This window comes from Mytilus trossulus, unplaced genomic scaffold (assembly GCF_036588685.1).
Source record: "Mytilus trossulus isolate FHL-02 unplaced genomic scaffold, PNRI_Mtr1.1.1.hap1 h1tg000070l__unscaffolded, whole genome shotgun sequence".
NCBI classification, from domain to species: Eukaryota; Metazoa; Mollusca; class Bivalvia; order Mytilida; family Mytilidae; genus Mytilus; species Mytilus trossulus.
In genome coordinates, this window is record NW_026963294.1 from 322,144 (window position 1) to 338,880 (window position 16,737).

At 32.4% G+C, this 16,737-nt stretch overlaps 2 protein-coding genes across 2 annotated transcripts in view; both read right to left on the minus strand.

The window, feature by feature from the left end:
- Positions 1–16,737, minus strand: part of LOC134699495 (uncharacterized) — a 427,645-nt gene that overhangs the window by 293,768 nt on the left and 117,140 nt on the right. The window lies entirely within an intron of this gene.
- Positions 1–16,737, minus strand: part of LOC134699496 (uncharacterized) — a 29,437-nt gene that overhangs the window by 4,578 nt on the left and 8,122 nt on the right. Inside the window, exons 5-10 of the mRNA XM_063561100.1 lie at positions 14,939–15,045; positions 11,889–12,342; positions 7,212–7,990; positions 6,311–6,341; positions 4,296–4,567; positions 1,169–1,196 (exon numbers count right to left, since the gene is read on the minus strand). Coding sequence (XP_063417170.1) covers positions 1,169–1,196; positions 4,296–4,567; positions 6,311–6,341; positions 7,212–7,990; positions 11,889–12,342; positions 14,939–15,045 — 1,671 coding nt within the window. The remainder of the gene's footprint in view (positions 1–1,168; positions 1,197–4,295; positions 4,568–6,310; positions 6,342–7,211; positions 7,991–11,888; positions 12,343–14,938; positions 15,046–16,737) is intronic.

Below are 16,737 nucleotides of genomic sequence, written 5' to 3' on the forward strand. Positions count from 1 at the left end.
GTACTTTTTTTAGCCATGGCGGTCATCTTGGTTGGTTGGCCAGGTCACACCACACATTTTTTAAACCAGATACCCCAATGATGATCGTGTCCAAGTTTGGTTAAATTTGGCCCAGTAGTTTCAGAGGAGAAGATTTTTTTAAAAGAATACTAAAATTTTTGGAAAATGGTTCAAAATTTACTATAAAGAGCAATAACTCCTTAAAGGGTCAACTAACAATTTTGGTCATGTTGACTTTTTTGTAGATCTTACTTTGTTGAACATTTTACTGTTGACAGTTTATCTCTATCCATAATAATATTCAAGATAATAACCAAAACCTGCAAAATTTTCCTTAAATTTACTAATTTGGTGGCAGCAACCCAACAACAGGTTGTCTGATTTGTCTGAAAATTTCAGGCTGGATAGATCTTGACCTAATAAACAATTTTACCCTTCGTCAGATTTGCTCTGAATGCTTTGGTTTCAGAGTTATAAGCCAAAATCTACATTTTACCCCTATGTTCTATTTTTAGCCATGGCGGCCATCTTGGTTGGTTGGCTGGGTCACGCCACACATTTTTTAAACTATATACCCCAATGATGATTGTGGCCAAGTTTGGTTTAATTTGGCCAAGCAGTTTCAGAGGAGAAGATTTTTGTAAAAGTTAATGACGACGGACGCAGGACAACGACGGACGCCAGATAGTGATGAGAAAAGCTCACTTGGCCCTTCCGGCCAGGTGAGCTAAAAAAGAAAAAAAGAACGAATATTAAATTAGTATGGTATTAAAATATACCAAAAATTTACAAAAAATGACAACAGAAACATTCATTTGTTCACAAATGTTTGCCCATGCATCTTGTATCAAGTCAAATAAGAACGATAGAACAAAATAATGGACATGTTACCAGTGAATATACTTATAGAGTTAGTATAATTCTAATGTCATCCATTGCACCTGTAATTTCTATATCATTGCGAAACATTTTTTACCAATTTTTAGTTTGAAATATTTTTAACCAGAAGATTGAGAAATGTATGAAAATTTAAAACAGTTATAAGAGATATTCTATGTTATATTATGTACATTTATTAACACATTGTCGACCATAGGTGTATAAAAAGACAACTTTTAGTGCTACTTTCATTGTTATTTTTTAACAAACAAATCATTAAAATACTTACCGCATTTTCCCTTTCGGATTCTTTTCACCTACAAAAATGATTTCTAGTAAATTAGATATATTACAAATTCATTTTTAATTTTCAAGTTGATATGACTACAACTTCATAGATAGCAACCAAATATTAAAAGGACAGACGCACATACTGGAAAACGCTATGCCCATACCGGTGTAAGGGAACAGTATTAAACATTAACTACATTAACGACAATTTACTGTTTGGCAAAATGAGAAAACTAATAAGCATCTAGTTTGTAAATTAAATCAATTAATTGATGTTAAGAAGTTACATGGTAGGAAAATCGATGTTCATACTATATCTGAAAGTAATTTTCAGTTTACCCTACAACTATTTGAGCATCGGTAGTTAACAATACCTATATTTTCAATGACATATTTATAATAGTTGGATTATAATAGTTGGATTATAAGATATAATCTGAAGCTATCTATCTCCTTTATGGATGTTTTAAGATCTTACAAACCATCAATCACTCGGACAAAACAGAATGATTGATCTTGATTTAAAAAGCCAACAAAGAGTGAACTTTAAGTTGAATAATAACACCTATCTAAATTGCAAGATAATACTACAATATAGATCCGATATAACACTGAACTTGATAATTACAATCGGGATTTTTCTTTGACTTATGAACGAAGTGGCTGATATTGTGTCATCAGACAAATGGTCTAACACAACTGATAGCTATATGTAACATAACAAGTACCACAAACGTAAAGGCTACAACATGTCACTATCAATCACAGAGAAACTAGCTGACGTTATTTAAACAATATCTGACACTTGAATCACAAATATCACAAAATATATGTATACATTTCAAATACTATATAAGGATTCAAACACGTTATTGTAATTGAACTGACATACCATATCTGTTAATTTGCTTTTTTGAACAATTTTGTTAGTTTCATGCATATCAGTTCACCTGACTAAATATATGTCTTGTTTGTTTCATGCATGTTACTTAACCTGATATAACGTATGTCTTGTTCGTTTCATCTACCTTACTTTACCTTAAACGACATATGTGCTGTTACTTTCTTCTTTGCTTCTTTTCCTGCCACGACAAATGTCTTGTTAGTTTCATATCTGTTAATTTACGTTACACACCATATGCGTAGTTACAAATGTAGTTTACCTCTTCTACTTTTACTGATACAACATTATGTAATGTTATTTTTATCTCTGTTACTTACCCGACAGCTCATATGTAGTGTTTGTTTAATCTCTGCTTCTTACCTGACAAAGCATATGTATTGTTTGTTTAATCTCGGCTTCTTACCTGACAAAAAATACGTATTAATTGTTTAATCTCTGCTTCTTACCCGACAAAACATATGCATTAATTGTTTAATCTCTGCTTCTTACTTGACAAAACATATGCATTAATTGTTTAATCTCTGCTTCTTACTTGACAAAACATATGCATTAATTGTTTGATCTCTGCTTCTAACCCAACAACGCATATGTATTGTGTGTTTAATCTCTGCTTCTTACCTGACAAAACATATGTATTAATTGTTTAATCTCTGCTTCTTACTTGACAAAACATATGTATTAATTGTTTAATCTCTGCTTCTTACTTGACAAAACATATGTATTAATTGTTTAATCTCTGCTTCTTAGAAAACATATGTATTGTGTGTTTAATCTCTGCTTCTTAAAAAACATACGTATTGCTTCTTTAATCTCTGCTTCTTATCGGACAAAACATATGTATTAATTGTTCAATATCTGCTTCTTACCTGAAAAAACATATGTATTGCATGTTTAATCTCTGCTTCTTACTCGACAAACATTTGTATTGCTTGTTTAATCTCTGCTTCTTACCTGACAAAACATATGTTTTGTTAGTTTCATCTCTGCTTCTTACCTGACTAAACTTATGTATTAATTGTTTAAGCTCTGCTTCTTACTCGACACCCATATGTGTTGCTTCTTTAATTCCTGCTTCTTTCCTGACAAAACATATGTATTGCTTGTTTAATAACTGCTTCTTACAAAACATATTTGTTGCTTCTTTAATATTTGCTTCTTTCCTGGCAAAACATATGTGTTGCTTCTTTAATCTCTGCTTCTTACCTGACAAAACATATGTATCAATTGTTTAATATCTGCTTCTTACCTGAAAAAACATATGTATTGCATGTTTAATCTCTGCTTCTTACCCGACAAAAAGACGTATTAATTGTTTAATCTCTGCTTCTTACCTAACAAAACATTTGTATAGCTTGTTTAATATCTGCTTCTTACCTGACAAAACATATGTATTGCTTCTTTAATCTCTGCTTCTTACAAAACATATGTGTTGCTTCTTTAATATCTGTTTCTTACAAAACATATGTATTTCTTGTTTAATCTCTGCTCCTTACGTAACAAAACATTTGTATAGCTTGTTTAATATCTGCTTCTTACAAAACATATGTATTTCTTGTTTAATCTCTGCTCCTTACGTAACAAAACATATGTATTGCTTGTTTGATCTCTGCTTCTAACCCAACAACGCATATGTATTGTTTGTTTAATATCTGCTTCTTACCTGACAAAACATATAAACATATGTATTAATTGTTTAATCTCTGCTTCTTACAAAACATATGTGTTGCTTCTTTAAATCTGCTTCTTACCTGACAAAACATATGTATTGCTTGTTAAATCTCTGTTTCCTACCTGACAAAACATATGAATTGCTTGTTTAAACTCTGCTTCTTACAAAACATATGTGTTGCTTCTTTATTATCTGCTTCTTACCTGACAAAATATATGTATTGCTTGTTTAATCTCTGCTTCTTACTCGACAAACATTGGTATTGCTTGTTTAATCTCTGCTTCTTACCTGACAAAACATGTGTTGTTAATTTCATATCTGTAACTTTACCTGACAAACCATATGTGTAGTTAGTTTTATCTTTGTTATTTGACCTGACAGAACACATGTGGTGTTAGTTTCATGTATGTTACCTTACCTGACACAACACATGTGTGTAGTTAGTTTCAGGTATGTTGCTTTACCTGACACAACATGTGTGTAGTTAGTTTCATGTGTGTAACTTTACCTGACACACGATGTGTGTAGTTAGTTTCATGTGTGTTACTTTACCTGACACAACATATGTGTAGTTAGTTTCATCTCTGTTAAAGCCTTCGCTATGTTGATGAATCTTCCTGAAAAATTTTCTCTCCAGTTGACCAGAATTCTGTACTTGACAATCTGAATATAATCAGGGTTATTCCGTTGAAGTTCTTCCCATGCTTTGAACTTCATACCAAGATGTATGGCCAATTCACGTATGGTGTTTTCGTCACAAGCTGATGCAAATCTTTGAAGTTCAATATCACTCGGAATCTGATTCAAGGCATCGTCATGTAAACCTATGCATACACAAAACATGCTTCTTATACAGAGAATCAAATCCTGATCGATCTGCTTAATAGTATAAGGTTCTAAATTTAGTGTTGCTATTTTTAGAAGGGATGCAACAAAAGTATACGTATGGTACTGTGGACTCATTTTTATTCGTTGAATATCATTTTTTGTGGATAAAGGTAAACAACGAAATGAAATGTTCAACGGATGACACATGTTCTATAGACTTTTGCAAAACCACGAAATCAAATATCTATGAACATGTAAGTTTTCCTTGATCCACAAAAAATGATACCAACGAAATTAAATGAAACCACAGTAGTTTGAAATTTTATAATTATTGTACTGATACAAGTGAACACTATGTATATCAACTGGATAAATCATAATACATATGTAATTAAGTTGTAAATATCGGGTTGTTGTCTCTTTGACACATTCCCCATTTCCATTCTCAATTTTAAATGTACAGTTTAAATAAACAATTGCCAACATAATAGTCACTATATTGTCAAATAATAGTGCTGTATCCAAAGAACACAAACACTTATTCAAGTCAGTTTATCTTGACTTATGAGTTGTGAATGTACCCTGGTATCTTCTGCATTTAATTTGAGTAGAAACACTGTCATCTAATCCTGCATTTAGATGGGTCATGTTGTTCAATAGTTTTTGTGAAATGTTTAATCATTACTATTTCTATGTTAGCTGTTTTTAATGTTTGGCTATGACGATGTTCAATTCTGTTGGTTTTGTTGTTTTGATTACCCCATTTTACGTCAACTATATAACCATCAGAATGATTCACCACAAAATAGATTTTTTTTTCTGACTAATACAAGAACTATGTATATACATATTTTAAGTGTAGCTGTTAGTTCCATAAAAAGAAGTTGATGTTAAAAGCAAGAGAATTTATATAAACAAGCATTGATTGATTGTTGATTGCTTAATGTCAAGTGGCAAATATTTCATACATGTCCAGGAAGAGAACAAGTTAACAATAAATCTAATATGCCAGTCTTGTTATAGAGGCCATACAGGATGATTGTTGGGGTAATTTGGACTGCTACTGGAAAATGAGGGTACATTCAGGATAGGAACAAAAAGTTTGCCTTTGTAACAGGCCACCTCTCAAAGAAATGATGAAAGGATTTTTAATGTGCAAAGATTGTGCCACTTTACATGAAACATCTGATTTAACGTCTCCATTCTGACAGGATGTGGCTGCAAATTTGTACATCCCGCACAACCAAACAGTTGCCCCTTTTTAACAAGTGTTTTACTGCCGGTCTGAAGAAGACTAAGTGACCATATTTATATTCCCTAGTCACCCTTGGGGGTACATAAAGAAGGGGTCTTATGATTTTCAGTTGGACAACTATTCTCCGGAACTCAAATAACAAAGATGAAGGCGATTATAAATAACTGTATGACCTTCAACAATAAGAAAAACTCATACTGTAAATTCAACCATAAAAGGTATCAATATGAAAGATTCAAAAAAGAAAATTAACAGCCCGTTCTGATATCCCACTCATAACAGTGTGTGTCAATATTTGAACTATAAAATACGGCACAATACCCTTATTTGGAAACGTTATAAAAGAAGTCATAACAATATATTAACTTGTGTATTCGTCAACGGATTATTAAAAATGCACTGTAAGTCCTCGCATGTTTTTGACACTATAAAAGCTTAACCGTAGAAGTTGAACCATTGTATTGAACAGTTTAATGATATTTACCTGGACAGTTCTCTTCACATTGTTCTTTTGTCTGAAACAAGATATTACTCCATATACATACACTAATGACAATAGTGGTATAAAGATATGCTACATGTGTTTGTTATTTCTAACTGAAGTACATACTGATGCTGTTATGATTATAGATTATTTAAAAAAGCATAGACATGGAATGTTTTATTTTATAAGAAGAAACAAAGTGCGAATTACGTATCAATATAAGAATAATTAATAATTAGTCATATAGTTAAAAGCAATACTGATTCTTGTCTATTTAAATATTAATCAAAACTATCAATCACTTAATTCTATAAAACGGAAATAGATTAAATGTGTTTTTCGCAAAAGTGTATGACAAATATTTTCTTTGGTATTTTTGCATTCTTTCATTTCATTTTTGCTCATGTGCTTTGTCTATATGACTGTTTGTGCTTCTGTGTAACATTTGTGTTTGTGTTTATAGTGATTAAGATTATAACACCATAATGACTGCTGTAACCCTATTTCAACATGTTAACCTATTATGTCCTATTGTTTTGTTCACAGATGGTTGCCAATTTATTGGAATTTGAAACGACTGTCATACAAAATAGAGGTTTAGCTAGCTATAAAACCAGGTTTAATCCACCATTTTCGACATGAGAAAATTTCTGTACCTATTTAGGAATATGACTATTTTTATCCATTCGTTTGATGTGTTTGAGCTTTTGATTTTGTCATTTAAGTATGGACTTTCTGTTTTCGAGTTTTCCTAGTAGTTCAGTAATTTTATGATATTACTTTTCGAACTGCAACCAATACTTTACACATCGTAATTTATACTGCAGATAGAAAACTTTAGCAGAGGAACGACATAATGAAAAAGTAAAATCTTAGAATACAAGCTTCATTTTATGTATACCTGATCTTGAATCCAAATATTCCACTTGTCTTTAGTATGTGTAATCTTATGTTTATCACAGATCCATTCATCAGTTGTGAATGTTGCCTCTTCGGTTATATAGCATTCTAACCTGGAACATGCATATTCAATGTGGAAGGGTAGTTTTTGTCTGATAGAGGAGACTTGGACTGTGGACTTATAGAATTCTGAGATTCTCTCTAATGTTGTAAACATGCATTCCTTTATACCAGTGGCAATATCTGGTACGATCAGTCCATTGGAGGTTTTGTGGACGATGTAGAGCAATATCTTGTTACCTGCAACACAGACAACAATAGTATGTGCCTTATCGAATGATAAACCAACGAATCCTGAAAACAGGAGTTGTTTTCCTTCATATGTCTTCACAGTCCACATACTGAGACATGCGCTAATGAGACGATTTGGTAAGGCTGGTGGTATAATTGTCCCTTTGAAAACAAAAGCTAGACTGATGGCTTTCTCTGGTGTGCATTCATGGGTCATGAATCTTGTGTCATTTCTTTTAGTTAGCATACAGGGAACAAAGAAGTTTTCCACTGTTAACCGACTTCCCGTATTAGTATCATATCTTCGTTGCTCTGATATAATATCAAGGTGTATCAGCATATCGAATATGTACTCTTTAAATGGTAAAATCTGACGAAAGTCTTCTTGCTCCCAAATCTGATAGAGGTCTAATTTTTGTATCATTCCATTTTCAGACATCTTTTTGAAGGTTTTCCTTGTTTTATCTGTTTTTGGCCAGAATACAACATCTATGGAAATAAAAATAAAATCTTCAGACTTGAAATAAATGTCAAAATATATTTGTTTTACTTCTCTATAAATGCTATTTATCTTACCTCGATCAGCACCAGAAAAAAAACTTATCTTAATAATTATATGTCCTATTTCCTTATTCTGTATTCAAAGCTATTGATAATCAAAATTAATTTCTTTCCAATTTGGAAACATATCATCCCTTGTTTTCAAATTCATAATCCAAACAAAGGTCTACAAAACTGCACAATGAAAACTATATGTTTTGAAACAATATATTGTTGTTCTCTTAAAATATCAACTCTCGTAAATATTCATTATAATGGGTAAAAAAATTCTATAACAATGATGCCAGTGATGACAGATGTGCTAACATTATGAAATTAACCTCAATATTTTGAATCTGTTCAAAGTTTTGATTTTTCTATCCTGTATACCACTTTGCCTCACATTCTCATTAAGAAAATTTTACACACCTAATTCAATGGGCATTTAAAAAGTCAGAATGTGAATATATATGTTTAAACTCTTTTAGGTCATTTTTTAGTAGCAATAAACAAAAGAACTATGTCAATTGGACATGCTTTGATACTATACATGCCCTTGAATTTTTATTAGATAACATTTGTGTTCGCTTTGGAGATTCCGTATATCGTCAGGTTATCGGAATTCCAATGAGGACTAACTATGCACCACTTTTTGTGGACCTGTTTGTTGTATTGCTATGAGTTACAATGTATGACATAAATCAGCAAAGACCCATCGAAACAACATCTGATCAACAAATCTAATAATAGTTTTAGATATTTGGATGATATTTTGGCTCTCAATAATGACGACTTCAGTATCTATACTAAAGAAATGTATCCTGTTGAACTTACTTTAAATAAAGCTAATACTAACAATGACCACTGCCCTTTCCTCGATCTTGATATCTATATGAGTAACGGAATGCTTAATACTAAAATGTATGATAAAAGAGATGATTTTTCGTTTCCCATCGTTAATTATCAATTTTTAGATGGTAACGTTCCCTCAATGTCACCATCTTACGGTGTTTATATCACTCAACTTGTACGATTCGCTCGTGTATGTAACAATGTTTTAGATTTTAACGAGATACATTTATGTACGGTACTGAAAAATTATAACACCAGGGATTTCGATATCACAAACTAGTCAAAACATTTACTAAATCATCGGTATAAGGACATCATTCGTAAATATAGCTCAACATGCAGACTTCTTATACGTTCAGATATTTCACATCAAATTTTTATGGAAACATTCTTTATAAAGCACAAAAATGTCAGTATTCACCCCAGAAACTAATAAAACCTTTAAATAGACTTATTAAAAAGGGATATGGTTACGATACTGTTGTCAGGTCATTCAAGATTGCATATGTTCGCGTTAATATTGATTCACTTATAGGGTCTTTGCAACGGAACTAAACACATTTATTCAAAAACCAGTTGTTGGTATGACACGGGTTATGTTCTTCTCATATATGGTTTGATGGTATGATACTAAATCCCTAACGGGAAGGATTGTGCCTGATATTTATATGATAAAATCATAATCTTTCAATCAGTTTAATTAAAGTCCGGAGCTGGCATGTCAGTTAACTGCTAGGAGTCTGTTGTTATTTATGTATTATTGTCATTTTGTTTATTTTCTTTGGTTACATCTTCTGACATCAGACTCTGACTTCTCTTGAACTGAATTTTAAATGTACGTATTGTTATGCGTTTACTTTTCTACATTGGCTAGAGGTATATGGGGAGGGTTGAGATCTCATAAACATGTTTAACCCTGCCGCATTTTTGCGCCTGTCCCAAGTCAGGAGCCTCTGGCCTTTGTCAGTCTTGTATTATTTTAATTTAAGTTTCTTGTGTACAATTTGGAAATTAGTATGACGTTCATTATCACTGAACAAGTATATATTTGTTAAGGGGCCAGCTGAAGGACGCCTCCGGGTGCGGGAATTTCTGGCTACATTGAAGACCTGTTGGTGACCTTCTGCTGTTGTTTTTTCTATGGTCCGGTTGTTGTCTCTTTGACACATTCCCCATTTCCATTCTCAATTTTTTTCAAAGATTCACTTGAGAGTGACAAAATATGATGTATGACAGGCACCCATGATGACATCTCGTCTTTGATCTTGACTTTATGTTTAATTGTTTTCCGGGGTAAAGTGTACTACTACTAGTATACCTGTATTTTAATTTAAAAGTATTTTGATAGATTTTGACTTGATTTAAATAATACATTCCTTTGGCCGGGCTACGTCTGAATTTTATTTCCCAGTCATCGTATATAATAGTTCAATAGTTGATATGTGATAATGTTTTGACAGTTGTAAGAGTTGCAGTATGCATATAACAACTACACTTTGTGTCAAACATAATCGTGTTGGTCCTTAATTGAAACCCGGATATGAATACTTGCATTTTCAAACTTTCTATGCATTGTTCAGATATATTCTATGTTTAGAAACTATGTAGTTTTATAGTTATACCTAAACCTTTATACCTATTATAAATATCCGTTTCAGTTGAAACTAAAAAAAAACTTTTCTATTTATAAATAATATACGGAAAAACAGGAAATTTATAATTATTTACAAAATTTCCATATAGATACATGTACTAGCTTTTTATCATAAACAACATGAACAAACTTCTGTCCAAATTTGGTACAAATCCAGTACAGTTTAAGAATTTAAGTTTTAAAATTTTAAAACTTTAACCACAGAGTGAAAGTTATGTCATGTATGTTACCTAAAAAAAAAGTTACCTAAAAAGAAACTAAGTCCAGTTATAAGTAAAATACAGAATAATAGGATATTTTTTTATACAAAATCTACTTCTGGATACTATCTTATAATCATAAACAAGCTTCTGTCCAAGTTTGGTAGAAATCCAGGATAGTTTAAGAAAGTTATTAAAATTTATTAAAACGACGATGGCGTCGACGACGGAATGTAGATCGTTATGACTCGCTTTTCCATCAAAAATGACTTTAAAGGGCAATAACTTCCTATTGGGTCAATTGACCACATTTTTTATCATGTTGACTTATTTGTATATCTTAAAGTTTGGTTTAATTTGTCTCAGTAGTTTCAGGAGAAGATATTTTTTAGATTACAAAAAATTACGAAAAAAATTTACTATAAAAGACAATAACTTTTTACATGGTCAATTTACCATTATGGTCATTTTGACTTATTTGTAGATCTTACTTTGCTGAACATTATTGCTGTATACAGTTTATTTCTATATATGTAATAATATTCAAGATAACCAAAAAATGCAAATTTCCTTAAAACATTACCAATTCAGGGGCAGCAACCCGACGAGTTGTCTGATATGTAGGAAAATTCCAGGGCAGATAAATCTTGACCTGATAAACAATGTTACCTCATGTCAGATTTGCTCAAATGCGTAGATTTCAGATATATAAGCAAATTAACATCCACATTGTATCCCCATGTTCTATTTTAGCCATTGCGGTCATCTTGGTAGATTGGCCGGGTCATCGAACACTTTTTTTAAACTATAAACCCCAATGATGATTGTGGCCACGTTTGTTAAATTTTGCCCAGTTGTTTCAGAGGAGAAGATTTTTGTAAAAGTTAACAACAGACGACCGACGGACGACCGACGATAAGTGATGAAAAAAGCTCACATGACCCTTTTGGCTAGGTGAGGTAAAAATGATAAATTTTGACTTACTGTAATACATAAAAGTTCTGACAAAACAACAAAAAGATTAATATAGGGCACCGTTCAACAGTCCTCAGTGATCTGGAAAATTGCCGGTAATCAATATTTTGGTATGTTGGTTTTTTACCAGCCATATTATCACTACTCACTGAAAATATATACACACCTGTAATGAAAGATCTCATAACTTCCACCATAAGAAGGGGACTGATGATAACGTTATCTCTTAGCTGTGGGGCATCAAAATAAACAATCTTCCCAAGAGAGTGTTGGTAATGAAGGAAATCAGTCAGCTGCTCAGGAGACAGGACAGACACCTCGCTGATGGCATTTAATTCTTTAACTTCAACCAATGACATAATTTGTTTTCCTTCTGCCACTAATTCAGCGATCTCAAGCTCTAGTGGAACACAAGCATTGGGCATTCTTTCACCCCAACATGGGTGGTTGAATGTAAGTTCTGTAATTGCTTTCTTCAGAACTCCTATTTCTGGGTCATCTTGATCTTTTGCATTAACAAATATTAGAGGCCTAAGGACCAGATGATTTTGTCCCTCGTGGTCTTTAAACAACTCCTCAATTCCACTGTAAAGCTCTTCACGTCGTGTCTCAACATTTTCCTATGAAAACATAAAAAAGGTTGCCAAATAAATTAAAGACCCTTAGTGAGTGCACTCACATACACCACGTCCCCACAATGTCATTGGAGAAATAAAATAAGTGTAAGAAAAAAAAGGGAATCGTAATTTCCTGTCGATATGCACATCTACATAGTATGTTCTTATTATCAACAAAGTTTCATGAAATTCTGTTATGCGGTTTCAGAGGAGTTGCAATGACAAACTGTTGCAATAGTACATTGAGGCCAATACGTTCAAAGGGACGTAACTCCTAAATAATTGAATAGTAATTTCCTGTCGATATGTACAACTAGATAGTATGTCCTTATTATCTGAAAAGGTTTAATGAAATTATGGTGTGTGGTTTGAGAGAAGTTGCGATGACAAGAAACAGGACTGACAGACGGACAGATGGACAGACAGACAAATGGGCCAAACACATTATACCCTCTGCAACTTTGTTGCGTGGGGTATAATAAACTTGAGGCTGTAAAAAGTTTGTATCGCACATCATTATCTAATAGCATCTTCAATGGGTGTATATTCCAACTACAATTATATAATTAGATTGATCTCAAATTTTCAGAGTAGACATTTCTACTGTTACAGGTCAATTTACAACTTTAGCCTAGCTCTTATACTTTTAAAGATATTTCCGAAACTATTAAGGATGTTTGCTTGTCATGTTTTGGATTGTTTGTCAGATTTACGGAATCCTGTGATTTTATCCATTCGAATGCCTTCAAAAAATATGCCAATCGACCACCATTTTTCTTTTTACAAATATTTTACATGTATATTGATAAGCCATCTGTTAAAGTCTTATACAATTTTAATTATATTTTAAATGTTTTTAAGAACTTAAACTTGTCAATGATAAAGCTTTGATCAGTCAAGAGAGACCATTTTCCCGCCAAAATGTCAATGGCTATTATATAAAAAAAAAACAAGCACATTGACCTATATATTTGTTTGCTCTTTTGGTTCCTTAATTAATCCCCTATCAATATAAACTAGTTTTATGAAAAGTTATTTATTTTGAAACTGAGTAGCAAACTTCCTTAATAGTTGTTTAATCTTACATTCCAAGGGGAATACAGTGATATTAAGGTGTTTAGAATATTTTTAGAAGATGTTTTTTGTTATTCACAATTGTACTATCTACATAGTTTTTAAACACTTGTAAACAAATATATTTTAATAAATTGGCAATAAATCTAAAACAGTTCAAACTATAAAAAAAGCCTAATAGCCAGTAATTTCAGTATTTTCGCGGAAAAAAAATTGTATGATATAAATAAGCAGTTATAAATAAATGGGGAATGTGTCCAAGGTACACACATGATGCCAATTCTGAAAGGGCACAGAACTCAAGGACTGTATCAGAGACACTACCCAAATGTGTACTTGATCTGATTATTTTGCTAGTAAGGATTGTGCATACTGTTCGTTATATTTAAATTTGGTTGAGGCAATTTAAAGTTAGAGAACAGAAACAAAAAAATCAATATTTCTAAAAAGGCATAGCTTTAGAACAGCAAAAGTATAGCCTACAAAATTCAAACTTGATTTATGTTTTTTGGTCTTAAGCATTGTATAAAGTAAGAGAACAGAAACTATTTTTTTTAGATTTTTTTCCATTTGCTAAGGAGCATATTCTATAACAGTAAAAGTGACACAATCAAAATCCAAATTTGATCTGTGTTTTGTGGTAACAACCATTTTGTATAATTAGTTATCAAAGGTACCAGGATTATAATTTAGTACGCCAGACGCGCGTTTGGTCTACATAAGACTTTTCAGTGACGCTCATATCAAAATAGTAATAAAGCCAAACAAATACAAAGTTGAAGAGCATTGAGGATCCAAAATTCCAAAAAGTTGTGCCAAATATGGCTAAGGTAATCTACGTATAAGTTTCGTGATATTTGGTTGAGGCAAACTAAAGTTATAGAACAGAAACAAAAAGATCAACATTTTTTTCCATTTTTAAAAGGCATATCTCTGAAACGGCGAAAGTGTAGCCTACAAAATTCAAACTTGATTTATCAGTTTTGGTAATAAGCATTGTGTATTAGCTTCATAACATTTGATTGAGGCAAATTAAAGTTAGAGGACGGGAACCAATGTTGGGACTTACGGGCATACGAAAGTGCATAAGGACAAGGGTAAAACTAAATGCCCCCTCCCCTACGGCAGGTGCATACAAAGTTTAACTTAATAAATTTATGACAGTTTCTCATTGATAACATATGTGTTTAAATAAAATTGACTTTTAAACTGAGCAATTGTTTGAGGTCAACAGACCATGACTGAGAGTGGCAGGATCAAATAATCTCCATGGAAATGAGATGTATCAACATATCAAATTTCTGTGTGTAGGCCCTGTAATATGATCTTTATGTATTACCGACAAATCAATGGGGGTCTTGTTCTTTCAAACGTGTAGTTTTACACAGAGTTTGGTCAATTTAAGACATATGGGCATGACATCATTATGTAAGCATAAGAGCTCTTATGAGGCTAATTGTACGCATTATTGAAGTATTCAAATGACAATAACTAACTCATATATAGCTAACATAAGTTCACTTACCGGTGATACTTTATCCTTGTGAGTGGCAACAAACAAGATCTTTGGAATGCCTGCATAAACAACCTTACAATAGGTCAGGATGGAATTGACCCAATATTGCAAGAATACTACAAAATAAAATTCACATATGTCATAAAAGAAGTACAAAAAAGTCTAGTTCATAGTTGTGATCCTACACTTTTAAGTTTTTCATTGTCTTTTGTCGTGTTAACCCGTTATAAAAAAATGGCAGAATTATTTATCACCTCATACATTGTTACAGTTGATAAACATTTTCCTTTAAATTGGATTCTCTGTCAAAAAGTGACACCTGTTTCAGTGTATATGCTTATTCTATATTGTTGTATTTGTTCTTCAGACTATTTCATTAACACATAGTTTAAGCAAGGCATATCGAACAAAATGTAACAATGCGTAAGACCTGCATACAATTAAAACGTATACAAACTAATATTTCACACCGCCAAAATAATGGCAAGTTCAAGTTGCGGTCCTGTGTTAGAGTATATGGAACGGCCCTTGGATACAAAACACTTCCAGCCATACAAAAATTTAAACTTGGTTGGTATTTGATAAATAGTATTGTCTTACTGTGGATTCATTTATTTTCGTGGGTATCAATTTTCCAATTTTCGTGGATAGAGAATCAAAGACGTTTCGTAGTACACTTAAATTCGTATATCGCTGAATAAAAAGAAATTAGATACTTTATTCGTGATATTCCGTTTGATTAAGGAGGTCATATAACCTCCTTGGTTTGATAAAAAAATCGCTGAAAAGCTTTTGAATTGTCAAAATTCTTGCTTGGTCATTCTAAGTGATAGTGTTCATTGAAAACTTGAATAGCAATCGTGGACAGAGACAACTAAAAATTTGTTTTTCTTACAATTTATAAATTTTAGTAATTAAGTTCTTTTTTTATTTCAATATGACTTTTTTTTTCTCATAATATTATTAGTTCAACAGAAAACCAGGTGCTCCGCAGGGCGCAGCTTTATACGACCCCAGTGGTTGAACCCTGGAAAGTTGGGGCAAATTTGGTCACAATATTCAAGCTTGATTCTGTCTTAATTTGGATTGTGATCAAACTTTTGACATTATAAAGGTTTTTGTCACAAAATTAATGTGGTCAAAGATCTAACAAATCTATTGCACAATACTGTGCAATTGAAGATTTCTTCTTGAAACTTTTCAAAATTCAAAATTTGAAAAAAATTGAAAAAAAAGAAAGCCCTTCAAAAAAATCCCCCCCCCAACTTTTTGAAACCCCCTTGGAGCAATAACCCTTAAACTTAATCCCATGCTTTCCATTGCAGTATTGAACCTTGTAGTACATAGTACAGAGAAATCCATACACTTAAACACAAGTTATTGTCATGATTGTTTGGAAACTAGAAACATGCTTCTTTTTGGACTTTTTTGGCCCCTAATTCCTACATATTTTGGGCAATTAACCCAAAACTTAATCACAGCCTCCCCATTGTTATATGGTACATTGTGGTACAATTTCAGAGAGATCCATACAATTACACATAAGTTAATGCCTTGAAACTAGAAAAATGCTTGTTTTGACCCCTTGTTGGCCCTTAATTCCTAAACTTTGGCCCCATAACCCCTAAAGTGAATCCAAACCCTCTACTTGTGGTTTTAAGCATTGCGGTATAATTTCAGACGATTGAAATACTTCTACACAAGTTCCTGAAACTAAAACTATAGGTTCCAAAGAGCCTGTGTCTCTCACCTAGGTATATGTGAATTAAACAAAGGAAGCAGACAGTTCATGTCAAAATTGTGTTTAG